Source organism: Ammospiza caudacuta, chromosome 10 (genome assembly GCF_027887145.1).
Source record: "Ammospiza caudacuta isolate bAmmCau1 chromosome 10, bAmmCau1.pri, whole genome shotgun sequence".
Lineage (NCBI taxonomy): Eukaryota > Metazoa > Chordata > Aves > Passeriformes > Passerellidae > Ammospiza > Ammospiza caudacuta.
The window spans coordinates 25,133,586-25,155,192 of NC_080602.1; the positions used below are offsets into that span (position 1 = coordinate 25,133,586).

The 21,607-nt window shown below is 44.3% G+C and overlaps 1 protein-coding gene across 1 annotated transcript in view; it reads right to left on the reverse strand.

Moving 5' to 3' along the window:
* ADAMTS17 (ADAM metallopeptidase with thrombospondin type 1 motif 17) overlaps positions 1-21,607 on the reverse strand; it is a 151,548-nt gene that overhangs the window by 111,761 nt on the left and 18,180 nt on the right. Inside the window, exons 4-7 of the mRNA XM_058811469.1 lie at positions 19,518-19,690; positions 10,742-10,825; positions 10,242-10,399; positions 4,228-4,271 (exon numbers count right to left, since the gene is read on the reverse strand). Coding sequence (XP_058667452.1) covers positions 4,228-4,271; positions 10,242-10,399; positions 10,742-10,825; positions 19,518-19,690 — 459 coding nt within the window. The remainder of the gene's footprint in view (positions 1-4,227; positions 4,272-10,241; positions 10,400-10,741; positions 10,826-19,517; positions 19,691-21,607) is intronic.

Sequence of the window (21,607 nt, forward strand, 5' to 3'; positions counted from 1 at the left end):
TTAAGCAGCAGGTATTTCTATTTATTCTGGCATCAAATAAAAACCCGCCCTGGAATATACAGAAACATTCAACATCAACCACTATGGAAAATGTTTTTAATGTGAGAATTCCTTTTCCACTCAGAGCAAACCAGCTAGTCTTCTCCCTTTCCTTGGGGATGAATTCTTTGTTGTGACACTGGCAAAGCACTGCAATCAACCCAACCCAGGGAGGAAGATTTAAATGAACAGTACAGGCAGGATGACCAGAATTGTCTCCTGCTGTGGACAGGCCAGCCAGAGGTGGCAAATGGCCAAGGAAAAGATAAAAATGTGCAGTCCCTTATTCAGGTGTTTTACATGGAATAAAAATCCTACTTGGAGACACAGACCACAGATCCTCTTTTGCCAAACCTGGGCATATTTTGAAATACTTTACTGCAATAAACAGCCAGTAGATGGGAATGTTTTTCTCCAAACACTGATTCACTTGTGGAAAGAGTCTGGAAAACTGTGTTTCTCAATCACCTCCACTCTGTGCTTGGTTTTCTCCAGGCAGCTATTCCTTCAGCTCAGCCTGCCCCTCTGCAGTACACACACTTACTCTGCTTTCTTTTCCCCAACATCAGGCCACAGAGGAGCCCATGTGACTGCAGCAGAGGCAAAGTCATTTTTAACCAGGGCAATTTAAGGATATTTAAGACACATTCTCATTTTCCCTTTCCCAATTCCACACTGCCCCCAATTTTATTATTAGCTGAATACAGGGAAGCTTCAGCCTGGATCTGGGGTAACATGTACACTGAGGAATGAAGGCCAAGCTTTGCCTTGAAATATGCAGGATCATTCCTAACTAACCGTAAAGCTGCTTATTTGGCACTGGCAGTGGAAATATTGAACGAAAGGGGCATTCTCAATCTGCTTATGTCACAGAAAGGTTGGATTCTGACAGTGTGCAAGGCTCCAAGCTGCAGCCTGATATTAATAGCAAGACATTAAACTGGCAGTTTGGCTGGCTGGGAGCAGCTCTGCTGGAACAGAGATTGTTCTGCAGGAAACGGCAGCTCTGGGTGAGGGATGAGCCCGAAGCAGACTCAGGAATTGTGACTGGTGTGTGACAAGGCTGTGTCACACCAAGAGAACCTTCCTGTCAAACTGAGGAGTGGATCCCACAGCAGGGCTGTTGAAACACCACAGTTCCACACAGGAATATTGTTTTCCTTCTGTCCACCTCCTCTGGAATCCACCCATTCCCAGGCCTACCTTACCCAACCAAGTAGGGCAATGAGCATTAACAAACAATTTCTCACACAAACATGGTTCTGTTCCACTGGGGTATCACCCCAAGACACACATACACATTTTCTCCATTTTTGAGCTTGTTTCTGCCATTATGTAACCCTCCACACTACCCTGGCAGCTGGGCCAAGAAAATTTGAACCAAGTCCCCAGAGCAACTGGTTTCAGTGAGGGGCCCTGCCAGAACACAAATACAAACCTCCTGCTGCTGCTTTCTTGCTGGGTCTGCATGGCAGGCAAAGATTCCAGACAGGTTTTTCAATATGGATCTTCCAGAGCACAAATGAACACCTCTTATGAGCCATTTAAACTTCATAATCCCACTTCCCAACAACAGCTGGGTCTCAAGGCTTCCACCAGGGTAAGTTCTTATTTCTCACAATGTAAAGAAAATCAAGGCATTGTCACTGAAAATAACATTACCTACAGCACTCTGAGTCCTCTTATTTCAGGACATATAATCCAACAGATTCCTTAGAGTCTCTTGAACATGACTAAGCAACATTAGATTCTAGAATTGTACTACATCACATCCCCAAGAACCCCACACTCTTTACAGGAGACCACCCTCAGCCATGCAATCTCCTGTAGCTCTGCACTCAAAATCCTCATTTCACAGAGGTAGACAGAAGCATTCAGAATGCAAGTGACTTGCCAAATGTCACAAAATAAGTCTGTGCCAGAGCTGGGAATAGAAATCAGGAGTCTAAGAGTCCAGATTCTCTGCCTTATATAGAGCAGCAGTCTCCTGGTTTAGGAGCACTCATTGCATTTACAGGATGGCAGCATTGGCATTGCAAGGGCCACCCTCAGCCATAAGCAGGTGTAAAAACACACATGAATCTGCTGAGATGTTCTTCTTCTGTTCAGTGTAAAGCAAGAAATGAAAGCAAGCTGCTGTTTTGAGGACTTTGGGGAGTGCAGCAACCTCAGCATAACCACTAAGACCAAACCTGATGTCACTCCTGGACTCATTTCTTGGTCCCACAGGCAGCCCTGCTGATTTGGGAGGGGTATCTGGGAGCTGGAGTGATAAACAGGAATCTGGCTACAGCAGAGATGGTTGAAACACCAAGATAAACCTTCCTAAGCCAGAATGGAGGATCAATGGGCATCCACCTGTACAATTGTTGCAGACCTATTAAGCCCAAGCCCAAGCCATGTTACACTGCTGCTCATGTCACCCAGGTGTGTGCACATGGCATGGAAGCCTGGCTATTAAAAACCTATTTATCTGCAACTGACACCTGCTTTACCCAATCCTGACAAAGGAGGACAACCAGAGAATGTCTGGCATGGTTAAAATTCAGTACTCCCAACACTACCACTTTCTCAAACCAGCTGTGTGTCACAAAAGAACATTAATTAATTTATTCTTCCTCTGCCATGAAAAAAATCCAAACACAACACAGGGCACAACAGGGCCAAATGGGGCACAGAAAATGCATAAGTGAAGATATAAGTGCTTTGCTGCCACATAATCAAACTGTCAGAGGAGAAGGTAGGAAAAGCAGGACTGAAGAGAGCAGAGGCCAGACTGGTTTTGTCCCAGGAATATTCACTCTCTAAATATCTTGGAAAACTGTGCTGGAAAGAGTAACAAGTGAGTTTAATCTTCATTGCTGTGATCTACTACTTTCTCCACTGCAGCCACAGTGTGCAGCAAGCAGCAGCACAAGAAATAATTTGGGTATTGTAAGAACAGAAAAGAAGTCATAAAAATATTTCCTTAGTCATGCTGTCTCTGGTAATATAATTCCCTGAATAGAGATCTTCAACAATATTCTCTTTAAATATGGAAAGAGCTCTGACTTTAGTCAGCATGTGTCTTCCATCAGCTTCTCTTTTTTTTTTTAACTTCTTTATTGTATCTTACCACAGCCACCTCCAGGTGCAGGCACACAGTGTAAAAACCTTCCTCAGTGGAAGTGTGTTTTCCATTGGACACAGAATAAACACACTGTGAGGGATTCCAAATGGAAAAAGCTTGGACACAGAGGCCAGTCCTTGCTCATAGGTATGTATCCTCCAGCACTGTATCTCGTCCTTTCACCTGATCCCCCCACCAGAGAGGGAAGGAGCTGCATTCCAAGATGAGCCTTCCACAGGGCTCCTGCTGAAGGCACTTCCCTCCCTGCTCTGCATCACCCACTGCCCACAATCCCTGCAAGTGTCTCCCTGAACACTGGGGTGTAAGAACAGCAGAAAATTAGGATCCATCCCAAGTTTATTCAGAATGGAGGATGAGAGGCCACCTGACTTTGAGGCAAGTTTAAAAAAGTTCATGCTATCATCACAGAGAGGATGTTGAGCTGTGCCTCCAAACACTGCTGCCACTGTGGGGATTAAAAAAAAACAAACCAGGAGAACACTGTGAAGGTTACTGCTACCTGAGTGAAATAAATAAACCAAGTATTTAATGTGTGGGATGTAAGGACCCTGTGTATGCAGGCTTTGGACACAAGTAAAGGCGGTTAGGAAGTAGGAGGAGCAGGAGGCTGAAAAGAAGATTTAACTTGGCTTTCCCACAATGAGGTATTCTTCTCCAGTGTCTGAGTGCCAGCTTGATCTGGGAATGTCACAATGGTTCTTACAATGGGAAATACACTCCTTAGCTAGGAAATTCTTGTTTGAGGTGAGAGAATTGAAAGGAACATTATACAGACACACCAAGAGGCAGTTTCTTCTGCATCCACTCCAAAGAAGCAGAAATACTCAAGAATAACTCCTGAACGCAGATACCTCCGGGCTTAGGAGGGGTTAAAATTTAATGGCTTATTTCTAGCTCATACTAATCCATATCTGCATCACAGAGGTACACAGAACAGCAAAACCAACATGACAGCAAAACCAACATGACAGCAAACCAAGGGGTGAAATATTGCCCAGAACACCCCTCTTAGCACAGAGGTGCCTATCAAAATCCCCTCCCCTGCCTCTTGCACTTACCCACAGTGTCACAAGGCTCGTCTTTGTGCACGCAGAAATCTGTCCTAGAAAGGAAAACAGAACAGAAGTGAAATGTATCCTGTGCCTCCAGAGCAGGGAGAAGCAGTGGTGCATGACTCACATATCATGGGTGTTGAGGTCTGGGATTTTGTAAGGCTGCTGTGCAGTGTACACGATGACAACACAGATAGCAGCCCTGATTGCTACTGAGATTACAGAGAATTATGTGAATCAGCCCCATCATCAGACTTAAGATCAGCACCTAAACCAGCCCTGCCTCAGTCTGTGATGTCTGATTTATTCCACAACTGGATTAAAACTGAAGCTCCTTCCACAAGAGAATTGTAACAATAAGGAGCAGACACCCTGTGATGCACCCTAAAAGACAGGGGGAGTAGGAGATGTGTGAAGGCACAGAACTAATAATATGTACCCAGAAATTCTCAATTCTTCACTAGAATAGAAAAGAACATGAAAAAAGCAGGACTAAACAGAGAAAGACAGATGTTGACACAAAAGAAGGAGAATTTCAGGATTTTCCTGGTAATGGGTAAATTGGCTTCAGCTAAACTTATTACACTCAGATTTGCCATGTTATGGTTCAAATCCAACACGGAGAGGTTCAAGAGACTCCATTTGTTCCCCACATCTCATCAAGGCAGGAGAAGATACTACAGATGCCAGTGGCACCCATGAATCAGCCAGGGATCCAAGGAGCTGTATTAAACAGAATAAAAGCCTTGAAGCTCACCATCAAAGCACTGACATTTCATGTGAGATTTAGTACACGAGGTTCCTCATGACAGAAAAACAAGTGTGTGTGTGTGGGGAGAAGTATTTTATAACTAAATTAATATCTTGAATGCATTTCAAGAAGTACTTAGGCCTAAACTTTTAGGAGCTCTCTTCACCAGGGCTGCTTTGCAGTGCAATCCACCATGAAGAGGAGTTGCAGAGAAACATCACGTGTGCTAAAACATTTCAGAAGTTCTTTAAGCCAAGGGAAGCTGAGGAACTGTAGTCTCCATCACCTTGGCTTTCCCCAGCCTGGGAGGAGGCAAGAGAATCCCATTGGTACATTTGGAGTGTGCCATTTGAAATGCCTGAGTCCCCTTGGGGTTTGCAGTGTAAGAGTTTGGCAGGAGAAAGATCAAAAACACTTTGAGAAAGATAAATACTTAGAAAAAGAAAATACTTAGAAGAAATATAAAAATAGATAAATATTAAAAGCGCTCTTTCCTTGAAGAAAGTTATGAAACTAGGGTTTATAGGAAAAGAGATTTAAGGCCCAGGACTGTGGCTGATGAATCCAGACCCTCCACACCAAACTCCTTTGAAAGCCACAAATCAAGCTGTCAAGGGCTTGGAAGGAGAGCACAAACAGCCATTCCCAGCTCTCGTTCAGCACATACTGAAAACCAACCATGCTTCAGTGCAGAAAAACCATAACAACCATCAAAGTGTTAAAAAAATCAGACAGGAACCAACCAAAAATCGGAAGCTACGACCACACACCAGCCCCAGCTTTCATTTTTCACTGCAGCCTGTGTCTCAACACCTTGGCATTGCAGCCTTCCCAAGGAAGACTAATGACAGTCTCCTGACAGAGCTGGCACCAGCGCGCCTGCTCGGCTTCCCAGAGTCAGCTTGACAGAGGTTTATTTAAGGACTTATTATGTTATATAAACTGCTAAATCAAACAGATGCTTTTCTTGTGACAACAGATAGCTGAACTATTAGTGGATGGCAGGAGGCCACAGCTAGGAAAGCCTTTCTCTCCCTCCAGAGCCTGTCCAGCCCTGCAAATAACGCACAGAATTTCTGCTGCTCGCACTGTCCCACACCAAAAGGTGTCTGGCACTTTCTGGCAGCTCCACAGAGGAATTACCACCATGCCAGCAAATAAGGGGTCAGTAAATGATCCAGCACACCTTGCAGACTCTCCTACAGAGGTAGAACAACCATTGTGTGTGAAGAGAGTGCTGTGGGGCTGTTTGGTCAGGGAAAGGGTTGAAGCACATCAGCAGCAGAATTGGACATCGCTGGCAAATCAAGTAAAAAACCTGCTCAGCCCATCCTTAAAACTGTGATAAACACAAGACCAAGAGACTCCATCTTCTATTCAAATACACCAGGATTTAAACCATCTGGATCATTGCAAATATTTTATCCCAAAACTGTGTGGCCAAACAGAAAAGCACATCGAGACCTTTAGTCACAAACCAGCTTGGTGTGTCTCAGTCTGCTTCCAAAGGCAAGGGCACACCTCATCACAAAGCCCATGCTGAAACTCCTACAGTCCTTCCCTGGCAGCCAGAGGGAGAACACTGCATGGAAAGGTGTTGAGAGTGATCTGTCTCACCCGTGGCTCAGTCACACCTGTGATTTAAATGGCTCCATCCTGGCACCTGACACTGATCTGCTTTTCAAAAGGTTTCAGTCACAGGTGTCTCTCTGGCACATTTTTGAGCTCAGCTGCATGGGTAATTTTGAAGTGAGAGCATTGACTGATACTATAATGACACTCAACAATGCAGGAAAGGTATTTTAATATTTATTGCATGTGCAAAGGTCTCTTACCACAGAGACACAGTCCTGTTAGCAGAATTTTTTACAGAGCTGTGTTGAAATAAAACTCTTACTGCAGGAGCTGCAGCTCAAGTCCAACATCTGACCTTATCACACAAGGTCTTGGATAATCAACATTGAAATCACAGCTCTAGCTGTGAACTAGTTTTACTCTTCACTTTTAGCCATTGACTGAATCAAGCAGGACACAAGTTCTCATCCTGTGACCTGTGAAATTCTCAGTCATTATCATGGGTGGTACCCAGCAGAGGTTTCCACTAGCAGAGTACAACAATTCTCAAAAAATGACAACAATTTAGTTCTTTTGTTCAATAAAAACAGCCAAAAGAGCTCAGAACTCCTCCTACAGTCACTCTTCCATCTGGCTCCCACCAACTGGAAAAAAATACCTAACTGTGCTAAGCTGAACTCTGCAATTCAAGTCCTTCCTGTGAGAAAGAAGGACAGAAGTTGAACTGTGCAACAGGAATAAGAAGCATTCTGTTAAGTGGCCATTCCCAGCACCCTTCAAAGGACATCTTTCGACCAATCTAACCCTGCAGGGTCATAAAGTTAAAGGACACAGGAAACTGGTACAGTGCAGAACCTGCCAAAATAAACTTTCCACATCCATAGGTACATTCAGCAGCACTATGTGCCCAGTTTCCTCCATGCACAGTGAATTCCTCCATTTGCCCATTTAATGGGAAGGCAAAGAGCTGGAGAAGTGTGGAAGGGAGGACCAGGCTGTAAATGGAACAACTACACCACTGTGTCAGGAGAAAACAAGTCTTTGCTTAAAGACAGCTCTGAATTCTGCTCCTGTCAGTGCTGAGACACTCTTTGCTCTGCTATCACATCACCTACAGTCTAATAGCTGACCCAAACACCTCCAGCCAGGAGCTGGGATAACATCAGTGTGCCTGAAGATTTCCCAGGAATGCAAAAGGCAGAGGGATCAAGAGAGGGAATGTGTTTCAAATGAGACATGCTTGTAAAATCACTAAGACACAGATTCTGCAGACAGAAGTTATTCTTGTCAGCTGCCTGGTAAAATATGAAGTACACTATCCAAAGATGCTAGAGACTTGAATTTCTGCAAGTTCAAAACCAGAATCTAAATGAGAAAATTGTGATGGTTATAGAGACCACAACACTATATTCAGCTGTGGCAGATTATTCCCACTGTCTCACTTATTTACTGAGCTGGACAATGCATCTTATTCCACAGGCACAGTATGTCCCTTACCTGGAACTCAGGTGGATACCTTAAATCCCACAAGAGGAATATTTGCCACCTACATAATCTACTTTTGCATACAAACGAGGGTGTGGGAAACATCACTTAGAGGTGAAGTTTCAAAAGGCAAGAGTGTCTTGGTGTTTCAAATGAACCCAGCCAGACTGGAACCACAGGGATTTCTTCAGCTTGACCCCAAAGAATCTGTTTCTAGTCCTTAAAGCAGCTGCAGCTGCTGAAAATTCAGCTTCTGCTTTTCCTGGCGCAATTGCTCGTGCTGGACATGCTGCTGCTCCCACTCCTCTACCACTGGTCCATCTGTACAGTCTGGGGAGGGTCCAGGGACACACACACACACATTTCCAAAGCCAAGAGGAGAAAAATGCATTTCCCTGACACAGGCATGGGGCTGCTGGCCCAGAAGCCCTCCAAGCAATGCAGCAGCCTCCATGCAGCAGAAGCAGGATGGGTTAAGGATGACAGGACAAGCAAGAAGGGTGGAAAGACTCCAAGTGCACACTGCAGCCAAAAATGCTGCTGCTGTGCACAGCCATGTGCTCCCTGGCCTGAACCTTTTCACCAAAGCTGAATCTGGTTTCTAACCCAACCAAACCTGAACTTTCCCAGCTATTCCCACTGCCAAACCCTGCAAATCCACGGAACAATTCCTCCTACCAATTCTTTTACAGTTCTTCCTCAGAAGCCTGAGTCCAGCTCATTTAGCCTGACATTATGCATTCAGTTTTGAGAGCAGCAGAGATGAAATGCTCGGCTCATTCCCCCCACCCTGTGCTCAGAGCCCATCAGAAGAGATTCCCTCTGCCTCACTTGTCATGCAGGACAACTGGATACCCAGATGAGGTTAACAAAAATGTTAGTTATTTATTTAGGCCCTGATCCAGTGGAGCACATGCTTGACTACAACCAGGATGTGCAGCCAGTTGACTTCAAAGGAACTATTCCCCCTGTCTAAACTGTTAAATATCTGCACAAGTGCCTGGTGCACTGCAGTGAATACAGAGGAGGGAGCAGGGTTTGGGGGAGCTGCACACACGTCTGGGGAGGAGAGTGCTCAGGAACTTTGCTGGCTTCATGCCCTGCTCACCAGCTCTTGCACTGAACACTCACCAGAATCCCATGGACAGTTTGCAGTGGGGCTGTTAACACAAATCTAACACTGGAGATTATTGCAATCAGGATGGCAGTTTATACAAAAACATGTATTTCTACTTAAATTGTTGGCAGAGAAAAGAAGTGAAAGAGGTGAGTAATATTGAACTGCAATACAGATATTTCCTGTCTCAAACTGGGGGACAAGGGGGTAGGAAGTAGTGTTTTTCTAGCACCATTACACCATAATTTTGTGCTCACTTTCATTATTCAGAGATCACTTCTGTAAAAATTAATATTTTTACATCTTAAAGGATGCAAAAAACTTAAAACACCACGAATGTGCTGTTCAGAATTTGTAGTAACTGTGAGGAACATGGGACATGCATTGTATTGTGAAGTTGAGCTCAGATAGTTAGAGAAAAAAGATTGCTGTCCCTAAACACCCTTTTTCTTGCTTTATCTGATGTGTTTGACAGATCAGTAAGTTCAGAATTACAAAGTGCAAAGAATTTTGATCAAATATTTCTGTAAAGATCATTTCGCATCTGAAATAAATGCATGAGTTTTCAAATACACAAACCAATCAGAATGACATCCCTCCTCTACCTCAGTTGTGATAGAGGAGAGTTGTTAAAGTGGTTATTTCTTCAGGTAAAGAGAGAAAAAATTAATTTAGTTTATGGTATTTCTCTCCCTCTTTCTTTAGGAGATAACTCCCTGCCCACTGCTGCCACACTCTCTGCTCAGCTGATTCACCCCTAACTGCACACAGAGCACCTGAGCTCAGCTGTGTTCAGTTCCACACCTTCCTTCTCCTAGGAAGAAGGGCTCCCTGTTTTTTCCACTCCTACCAGCTGGGGTGAGGAAAAAGCCCCCCTGTGCTACAGCCACGTCCTGACCCTGACTGTGACACCTTGGCTCAAAGGGAGAGATGCTTTTGTACAACCTTGTTAAGAATGCACAAAACCAACACAGAGCACTTTCACCTGAGCAGCAAATATGTCATCTTCCTCTTACATTTCTGCCTGACCAGATAACCCCATCACTGGCCATGGGCATTACTGGCTGTAACAAAAACCAGACCTTCCCATACCTGGTCACAAAAACAGCAGCATCCACAGGAGGGGTGTCATCCCTGGCACCAGGAACCTGGTTGTTACCAAGGTATTTTGCCCCACCATATTCTTCATTTTGCCACTGACAGAAGCTCTCCAGAGATCTCTCTCCATGATGCCCAATGGACAACTTTGCCTTTGGGAAAAAAAAAAAAAAAAAAATATATATATATATATATATATAAAAGTAGAAATTATTATCCCCAGTGTTTAGATAAAGCATCAGACCTCTCTGTAACAGCTAACTTCATACTGGTTTGCAGCTACAAGCAGACAGCCTTACCAGGAAGGATAAATAAAAGGATTCTGGTTCCTTTCACTCCCACAGCCCCTGTACTGCCCACCTTTAATGCTGCCTGGTGAAGTGGAACAGGCAACTCCTCACAGTTTGTGATGCTGAGGCCCCACATCCCCCTCCCAGCCTGTGGGACAGCACAGAGCAGTTCCAGGAGCAGGAGAGAAAGGGGCTGGGACTCACAGGGCGACTGTGGAGCAGGACTAGCTTGGTCACTCGAATGTTGACTTTAATTCCCAGGCTTTGATGCTGGAACATGTTGTACACCTGTCAAAAAGCAAAGAAAAACATCCAAAGCTTATTAGTAGAAATATCAAGACCTAGTAATAGTAGAAGAAACTAATTGTGACTAAAGTTAGACATTTCTCCTTTTAAAAATTTACACAAAAACTCCCCCCACATGGATTGTGCTACTACACTCAATAAAATAAAGAATATTTAAGAGTTGCTGCAATAAGGAGAAAAATATTCCAAAGGAGCTCTAAAGATAAAGTCTCAGGAGCATGGACATACGTTATGAAGCATTCAACTACCATGGATCTTCAGCATTTAAATATCAGAGATATCTGAATGCAAGATGAAATAATGGCGTGTTTTAGACTTCAGGAAATAGAATGGAAAAGCAATTTCCCTCTGTTATTTTCATATCTTATATAAGAGAATAGTAATAAGGCAGCACATAATGACACAAGCCTCAGGAAATACAAAAATAGCACCGGAAACTACCTTACTACTTTCTCCAGATTTTGCATTCCAGCTCAGATACTTCACCTCATTTTTATAGGTTAGAACATAAGATCTTAATTGATCCCAGGATTTTATTCCACCCGTTTCTCAGTGTACAAATGTTTTAACTAGACACTATCAAAAAGGTGAGGGAAGGGTTTATTTCAAAAGGTGTAAAAGGCCACATAAAAGGCCTTGGGTGAATATTGTATCCCCTACTTGGTCAAAAAAACCAAAATCAAGACCAGTGAAGTGAGACTCCTGACAAATGAGAGGCAGGTTTGGCCCCAGGTAAGCAATATTCCTTGCTCACTGCTCCTTTGGCTACAAGCATCACCCAGGCTCAGAAATTTCCTACAGCAAACCTCAGACACGAGCACATCTTGCACATCATGCTTTCAACGCTTGGTATTTTTCCTATTTGTGCAAATGTTCAGGAATGTGCTCAGTGGAAGAAGCTCTCCAGTGTTTGTGGTTGGATTTAAGCACACACATAAATGTTTCCTACACTTTAGGCACAGATTGCAAGACAGAGCTACTCAGTGTTTGACCCAGTGACCTTCAGCTGAGCACAAGGAGCCACTTCTGTACCCTGGGGCTGGTGTACAAGTGCACACAAGGGCTGGCACTATTTGCTCAGCCTGGAGATGTGCTGGGAGAGCACTTCAGGCCTCTCTCTCTACACACCTGGCAGGGATAAACTTGACATTTGCACAGAAGGGCTCTGACAGATGACCCCTGTGTAAGTGGAGACCTGCTGCACCACTACAGAGGCTGACAAACACTCTCTGGGATGGATGGATGGATGGATGGATGGATGGATGGATGGATGGATGGATGATGGATGGATGGATGGATGGATGGATGGATGGATGGATGGATGGATGGATGGATGATGGATGGATGGATGGATGGATGGATGGATGGATGGATGGATGATGGATGGATGGATGATGGATGGATGGATGGATGGATGATGGATGGATGATGGATGATGGATGGATGATGGATGATGGAGGGATGGATGGATGGATGGATGGATGGATGGATGGATGGATGGATGGATGGATGGAGGGATGGATGGAGGGATGGATGGATGGATGGATGGATGGATGGATGGATGGATGGATGGATGGATCTTTGGTTTCCCAGCTCCCCACTAGCTCTGGCCATCCCATGAAGTTCCCACTCATGACATGAGAATAATCCCAGCAAACAGGTCCTTACCACTGAGCCTGCTGGGTGCTGGTGCTTGGCTTCCCATCAGAGCAGCCAAGCTGCCTCCAGAGCCAGCACAGACAAATCCAAACACCACTGATTCCAAAGGCTGTTTGCCCTGACAAAACTTGCCCACCAAGCACCAGCTGCTGGACAGTTCAGGATGGCATCTTGAAAGCTGCCAGCCCTTCCTCTTTTCCTATTGTGCTCTCTATCCCAAAGATAATTCTGACTGCACTTTTATTCCCATCCACCAGTGATATCAGCAGCAACTGGACACTAAACCAAAAAAAAGTCCCTGGGAGTGCAAGAGGCTTCACTTTGCTTGTTTATTCAAGCTTTGTTTGCTTATTTTCTTAAATGAAGGCCAAAGGAGCCCCAGGCTGATGGTATTGCCTTGAAAGAACATTAACCTTTCCCTCTGAGAGGGATATCACTTAACAGTAACAGGCAACACACACTTGGAGAAAATTTAATTCGCCGATTAAAGTAATTTGTATACAGAGAAAAAAAAAAAAGATAAATTGAAACAACACCTTCCCCATACGTCATCTTTACTCCTGCATTCCTGACTCCTTCCCCCTCACCCAGAGCCAGGCAGGTGGATGGGGAATGGGGACTGTCCTCTGGAACAGCTCTCTCTGCTGCTCCCTCCTCACACTTTTGCCCTGTTGCAGGATGGATCCTCTCCATGGGCTGCAGTTCCCATCAGGAGATCCTGCTCCAGCACAGGCTCCTCACCTCAGGTCACAGTGCTGGGCACAGCCAGCTGCCCCACCATGGTCTCCCCACAGGCTGGAGGGCACCTCTGCTCCAGCACCTGGAGCTCCTCATCCTCCTGCTCTCACCTGGGTTTTTCCCCCACTTTTTTCCACCATTCAGCTTTTTCCTCCTCTTTTGAAGACATTTTCACAGAGGCCTCCCCAGCTCTCCTGCCAGGCTCTGCTGTGCCCTGTGGGGAGGGCTGGGAGCATCCATGTCCAGCATGAGGCAGCTCTGGGTCTCAGCCCCACTCAGCACTGTCCTTTCAGAGGGAAACTTCTCTCAGATCATGAGCTTTAAGGCTAGAAGTAACCCCATAGAGAAGGCAAACTGACTTTTAAATGACTTGATAAAAAAATATGAGCCTGACACAGCTCAGGTTGTTCCCAGCTGGATTTAAAGCAGGCTGTGCCAGGTAAGTTGTGCCCAGAGGAAGCACCATCACAGGATCCAGCTGAATTTAAAATAAAACAATTCAAATACATAGGTCTTTCCTGCTAAGAATGGAATTCCATCATGGCAGCAAGAACCTTCTGCCTTTCTCACCCAGCCAACAAGAAAACCAAACCCCAGAGACTCAGTGTGTCTGAATTGTTCCACATTACATCCAAGTGTCCCCCTGCAGCACGTGCCAGGTTGGGGGGTGGGATAACTGGTACCAGGCCATGAGGAATGGGATTTCCCACTGCAGATGTTCTCAAGATTTCCTGCTGCACAGACAGAGAGACTGACTCACAGACACCTCCCTGCCCCCTCCCAACACCAAGGGCCACCCTTCCTCAAGCCTGCAATTGCATCACACCCTTCAGGCTGCTGTGACTGCTTCCAACAGGGGAAAAGTAAAAATATTTGGGTGGTTTAGGACCTTTTAATAAAACAAGGCAGCTGGGAACAGAAGTGTCAGCTGCATGAAACTCTGCCATGGAGAGTGCAGAGTTTACTTGTTTAGAACATCACCACAAGTGGCAGAAAGCAGCTTGGATGGAAAAGAAATGGAGGTTCTGGATCACTGGGATGAAAGGAAGGGATGGCAAAAGTGGTCAATGTGACTGAAGTGTTGTGGGTGCCCTGCTGCAGGGGAGCTTCTTCACTTCTGCACTGACTTCTCTGTGTGGAGTCATCAGAAGTAGGGTGAGCTCTGGAAACAGAAGATATGGTAAGGAACGATAACAACAGGCAGAAAAAATGGAAGGGGAAGTGCAGTAGAACAAGAAGAGAATAAAGCCTGTCTCTGGCATCTCCCCCTTCACCTGCATTTCTCTGACAGAGCTTTACTGTGCAGAATGCCCTAAAGAAAACAGGAAAGCTTCAAGGCTGAACCATCCTCCTCTGTTTGCATTCCTCCTGCCTTTCCTTCTCCCCTCAGCTCTGACATGGAAGGGGCAGAACAAATGCAGTTCTGGCATAAGCTGTGCAGGCCTGCCCCAGCACGCACAAAGCAAACACAGACATAAGGAATTGGGCTCAGAGAGGAACTAAACTACATCATTTAATTTTTTTTTTAAATTCTCAAGAGCTTCCTCTGCAGGTGGACGGTGGGAGGGAGACGTGTGTCTTTCAGATGTTTTGGAGTTTAGAACAGCAACCCTGGGGGTAAATTGACTTTTTTTCCCTTTTTTCTTCCCTGAGCACTGCACTCAAGCAGGAGCCTTCCCATTGCCTTGGCTGCTGGATGAGGTTTGGACAGCAGAAGCCTTAGTCAGGTTACTGAGGCTGTCTTTCTCTTGTTTTGAAAAGTGCTATAGGATTTCTAACACCCACCTAAAGCCAAGCTTTCAAATTACTCCTTTAAACATTATGAAAAAGAACATATTCATAGCTTTTTATAAGATACAGTTGACATAACTCCTTCTCCTGGGGCTGCTGGAGCAAAAAGAGAAATCTGCAGACAGTGATGAAACACTCAGATCCTTTTCCCTTACTTTCCCTTATGTCCCTGTTCTCATCATGAAAATTCCAGACCAAGGTAAGGGAGCTCATTATCAGTGGCAGCTCTGGAGCCTTTATGTGCCAGCCCTCAAGAGCACAGACATATAAATCCATCAATGCAAGCATGATAAAAATGATTTTATCTGCTTTTTTAACATAAAAAAACCCTCACAGGGGAAATCCAAAATGAAAAACAATCTGTGGAGCGTAAAACTCAGGCTTCAGAGAGTAAAACAGTATCATTCCTAAAGAACAACATAAGAATTTTCCCTCTTAATGACATCCAAAAGATCACTAACTTCAAGTTCCTGCTTGCTGCTGCAAAGAGCTTCCACAGTAATCTCATGGCTTAGCAACAGCTGCAGGAGAACTGACACACACTGCAGAAAATCTCCCTCCACACTGCACTCTCAGGGAAAAAGGCAAGCTCCAAACCAAGCCACAGTTGTAATTTATTGCAAAACCCAAAAATATACACTTAGGGGACAAAAAAAACCAAACCCAAACCAACCCATTTTTTTTTTAGGTTTTCAAACCCATAGAAAGCAGCTGTTAAACGACTGTGTTGTGGTCTTGGAAATTCAGAAATTCAGATGTCTCTGTCTCCAAATGCTCTGAGGGTCAGTCTGGGTGGGACTGGGTTTGCAAAGTCAGCTCTGCACTCTGCAAGGAGCCAACATCCACAACTCCCTGCTCAGAGCCTGCCTGGAAACAGCCACTCCTCATCCTCAGCCACACAACAGCCATGGACTGGACTTTCCAAAGGCTCTCATCCCCATTTATCACCACTTGAACCAGTTATCTCCAGAACCAGAAAGCTGAAAACCTAAACCATGAAAACCAGACACAGCAGAGACCAGTGCAGTTTCTAGAATCTCCTTTTTCATTTACTGGTCACTTCTTTCAGATGAAAAGCAACCACAAGAGCAAACAAAAGCACAGAACTCCTGCAAGAACAGAACATCCACCCTCACAGCTCCACGTGGATGAAATGCACTGAGAAATTAGCTGCCAGCAGAATGGGTGAGCAAAATAAGCATGTTTTAAAGCTGGATTTACCACAAAGGCACTTGGGAATGGAATTCAGAGGAAGTTCTGAACACTGGTCACTACAGAAGGAGGACATGAAAAGGAGATGCTCTCAAGCCAAAGGTGAGACAAGAACTGGAATGCAAACACTGCAACAAAGCTCAGTAACAAGGGAGTTTAACCTAGAAAAAGAGATCAGCACCTATATCTAAGTAGGTGGTTTTGCATCCCCACAGCTCTGCTGGTATTGCTCCCTGTCCATGTTCTTCCATTCCTCACTGCCTTGCTAAGGCTGCAGCTGTGCATGGTGGCATTTGACAACAACTTCAGCACCTGTTTGGAAAATAGTGCTGAATCAAACACCTGGCCAGAAAACAAGAAAAGATTTCTTTTTAGCAGTGGTGACTTGAAAAAAGCCAACTCAAATCCCTGGAGCCCTGCTTGTTCCTACTCATACAGAGCACCTTAGAGGGAAATTCTTCCATGATCTTGGAAAAACCTGTCTTATAATTTCAAGCATTAGTTTAGTAAATGGAAGAGCTTGCTCCTCTACAGTGACATTCACAAAAAACAAGTACTTTTAATGTGAATCCACTCTCTGTTCAGGGGCATGGAACTACAGAATAACATTAAAAACACAGCATTTGCTACATGAAGTGCTACCTGTTATTTCTGGGTTCCAAAATGGGTTTGCTGTGCTTTTAAGCTTTTATTCTAGAAGAGGGTGGTGGGGTTTTTTCCTCTAAGATTCTCATTTACCAAGGGAGCAATAAACCCATATTTTGTAATGCTGACTTTTTCCTCCTTCAGAAATTCTTGTAACATAAATAGATATTAAATACTTTAAGGCAGATCACTTTATTTAAAATGTCTATAAATATAAAATGCATTAATAAGACCTCTTAATGCTTGTTTTGTGGTTTGACAGTAAACGTAATGGCTTACAGAGAGGAGTTAAGTTAATATACCCCTGACCAGTAATGTTCTATTTGCTTAAATGCAAGCACCCAAGCCAAAATTAACATTCTGGTTTCTTTTAGAGGCAGCCTGCCATCCTGCAGTATAGCTGAATAAGCACTGCCTAATATCATGGGGCAAATCCTGTCCCCCAGCTAACAGACACCCAAGGCTGACAGAAACAAAGATCCAAGCAGCCAAGAGCTTGGCTTAAGGCCTCCCCAAACCTCATGATTATCTCTCTGAAATACATTTTTCTGAATTATCCTTCAGCTTCTTTTCCTGTGATGAAGGTCAGCTTTCATTACACAAATGTAACATAAAAATGCCATTTGATTCTCTGAATTCCACCTGGTTTTATCACCACAGAATAAAAGATTTATGCAGTGATGCCATCTCTGTGTTTGCCTATCCTTAGTCCTCTCTATCTTTTGGTCTTGCAGTCACTCTCAAGCCTTCCTTCAAACCTGAAAAATGTTCCTCAGAGCGTGGGAATGTAGGTGGCTGAGGGAGAGACCCTCCCATTGCCCCTGTGAAGGCTGAAGAGCTGAAACATGACCTCAGATCCTATCAGACATCAGAAAAACCTCACAGCAGTGAGCCCCCAGGAGCAATGACTTAACAGTGGGAAGCATTTCAGCTGGACCTTGCACCTGAGGAGATGTCACATGAACGTGTTCCTCATCCAAGAGTCCTCTCCATGTGCTCTCTCTGGTGTCCAATAAAGGGGTGAGCTCACCCTACAGCATCAGAACCCAGCTTAAAAGCCCATCAGCCTAATCCACAGGAAACTAACCTTCAATATTTGTTTAATAGATGGGTTTAGAGAAGCCAGCCCATCTCTGAGCACCTCCCCATACAGATTTAGTCACACCTGGCAAGCTGATGTTGCTGAGATGTTCTGCAGCACCTCAGCCTGGACAGACATCATTCAAAGACCCACAGCCACCTTTTGTTTAGGACTTGGTCCATCAGTCTGTTCATCCCTAACCATCTTCACAGGCTGAAAAAGCTGCACAACACAGACATCCCCAATGGCCACAGTGAAATCATTGACCTGCTGGCATGAGGGTCATCAAAAGTAACTGCAGAGCCACAGTGGAGCCTAATCAAGTGACAACTGGGAGGCCAAATAAAAGGGAGAGGAAGGGACATAGAAAAGCAGCTCATTAATGCAAAAGACTAATCAAACTCCCTACTCAGTCAGCCTCCAGGAGGGCTCTCTCACACCAGTGCTTGATGAAGGAACACAAGACCTCTTAAAAAGCTGTTGTTCCATAGCTGGTTTATGCTGAGCATCCATCTCTTCACTGGAAGCATGACCAGGCAATTACTGCTCAGGACTGTTATTTTTTCCCAAGCCAATTTGCTGCTCATAAACACCAGCAGAGGCACAGTGAGGAGAATGAGCTGTTCCTGGATATTACAATAGCATGGGCAAAGGAACATGAGCTTCCTCCAAGACTTTCTTGTGCAAATGCCTCTGCAAGGACCCCTGCAGCCTCTGAGCAGAGTTTTCCATGTCTACATCCAATTTAGCCATTACCTCCTTAGCGGCACTGCCAACAGCTGAGTGAGCATTCCCTGTGGGAGGCTTTGTGTTCCCTTATCAGCTGAGCCAGAAGGCCTCTCTACAGGGACAGCTCACAAATTAACACCCACACTTCCCAAGAGCCTGCAATTTCCAAAGATTCCCCTCACTCCAAAATATATCCCTAGGATTTCTAGAATGATTTTCAAGCCCAATTCCACCAACAACTCATAGGTATGATCAGCACCACTTCATGCAGCTCTGGGTGAAAAGAATGGGATCAGCCAGCAGTTTGGTCATGAGTTTGCCACATTTTCTACATCAAGGGAAGCAGCCATTTTCATTGTGTAAAAATCAGAGACAAAAATCATTTTGGACTTAAAGCCAGGTCTTCTGCTGGAAATCAATATGACTGCTGGCTTTAACTGCCTAGAACAATGAGCCATATCTTTTGTGAAACAGGTGTGGCAGAGGAATCTTTAGGAACCCAAGAAACATGTCAGACAAGACCCTCCTCCAAGGTAAACCACAGCTGCACCAAAAGCCTGGCAGAAAACAGCACTCCTGAACCACTATTTCCTAAGTGAAAACTTACATTTTCAGTTTTGAAAAATGGGGTTTTATTGTGGCAAATACCAGGAATAACACAAGTGGAGAAGAGGCACATAACACAAGAAAACCAAAACCTTTTCTCATACCTGAAGGTCAAACCAGTTGTTGATTTCTGCTGCCAAGTCAGCTTTATCTGACCCTGGATATGTCCTGCTTATTCTTGTTTCCTCTTTGAAGAGTAAAATGCCTACTTACCATATTCATAACAGTGAGGATGAACCTTTGGGCAGCCTCAGCTCCATGGTACTGCACCATGTCAGCATCTGCCACCACCAGCGTCTCCACCGTGTACTCGCTGGTGAGGCGGATCGCGTTCCTCCGCTCCCGCCAGTCGCTCGTGGCCTTCACCTTCTTCTGCCTCTTCTTTTCTGAAAGGTCAAAGTGCCTTTTAAGGCTGGCAGATCATAACAAAACACTCCCAGCCTTTTCACCAAACACCCTGGTGTGTATTCAGGTTGTAACAACCTTTAAATTGAAGTGTTCTTGGCTGGTTAAAGAAGAGGTTGCATTGCAGGTACGTGTGTGCCCCTGGGTGCGAGAACAGCAGATGATGTGACAAAACATAAGTTCGGGAAAAAGAAAAAATTAACTAACTCAAATAAAAATGTTACAGATAAGTTAAACCTTCCTTCCTACCAACTAAAGGACTGATGTATTAATAATTTGTCTTCTTCTAAGCTGAAAGGTGAACTGTGTTTCACAGGCAGATGTTCAAAGCAGCTGAGCCATGACCAAAGGAGAAATTAAGTTCAGATATGAATTCAAACCTGCTCACTTCACGGCAGCCACAAAATTGTGTTCATGTTTTAAATTGTAAAAAGAAAGAAGCAAATGAAGTAATTAAAAGAAATTTATTCTTGCAATAAGAAACAGACTTCTAAGATTCACTGAAATGATCTCTGCTTACTGCTCCACCTGTGATACTGACACTGCTATTACTATTGATTTTTTCCTGTGGAAAAGGGAACAGAACACATAAGTCCTGAAACAGCACAAACACAACATTCAGTGCAAAACTGACATGGGACAGAGCCTAATGGATGGTCAGACAAATCCCTCTTATGTCACACAACACGTGCTGCTCGCTCCCCAGAGCAGAGAATCACTTTTTAATTTTCTCTAGATTTACCCTGAGACCCTCTCTGAGCAAAGCAGCAGCCAGAGCTGAGCTGGTGTTCACTGATCCTGATTTTCCACAGCCTGTTTACCAGCTCCCTGACATAATTCAGCTTGAATTTCCCTTCTTTCCCAGATCATCAGCTTTTCCTGACTGACCCTCCTGCATTCAGGGTGACAAACCCCATCAGCTGCAAGCCCCCCAAAGCCCACCTGAAATGGACTCCCTGCCTTCATCCATTCATGCATTTTCTGCCTTGTCAATATGCACATTTCACCACGTCCATCCCATCTCCTCATTCCTGGCTTTCTTCAGTCATCCAGTACAATTCTGCACGTGCTTTTTCTGCCCAAGGCATCAACTGTCAACACTTGGTACATATTTTAAACTGAGAAAACAACCATGAAATTTGATTTTTTTTAAGAGAGTTTGGAAACATCCCCCTGGGTTGAAAGAGACAGACAGGAGTCTATGGACAAGAAAAAAAAATGAAAATGGGGGGTGATCATAAATTATGGAAGCTGCATGCCAGCAGCAAAGATGAAAATAACCAAGTTTCAAGGCTTGTTTTCACATAGGCTGCATGGCAAAGCTGCCCCAGAGCAGAGGATCTCTATAATAAAAATAAAATAAATAAAATTTAAAATATTGAAATACAAGAAAAAGCAAGAAACAAGGAGAGCTGAATGCACCTTTGATTTGCCAGCTATGAGATGGAGATGATTTCAAACTCTTGTGGAACAGCTCACATGTTTGTGTGTTACTTTATTTCTTTCATTCTATTCATTTCCCATCCCTCCATCTGCACAGCAGCACATCTTTAGCTACAGGTAGTCAACATTATCATTCAAATACCAAAGAGAAATCAAAGAAAAAAGAAAAGGTAAATTATTTCAGTAAAAACACTGACATTTTGGGTCTTACTGCTATCAGTCAGAACCTTCCTGAAAACAGCAGCATTTCCCCATCAAATTCTTGTTCTGGCAATCCCCTAATAAATGTTTCCAGGTGGTACAAATCTCATACCTGTAGAGAAGTTCTTACGGAGGGGCTAAGCCTTGATTCAGCTAAGTCTTGGCCTGGCATTGAATGAGCTGTGTAAAAAAGTTTAAGTGGAACAAAAATATTGGATTTCTCCGGTTTTTCCCTTAAAAATCTCTTTTTGGTG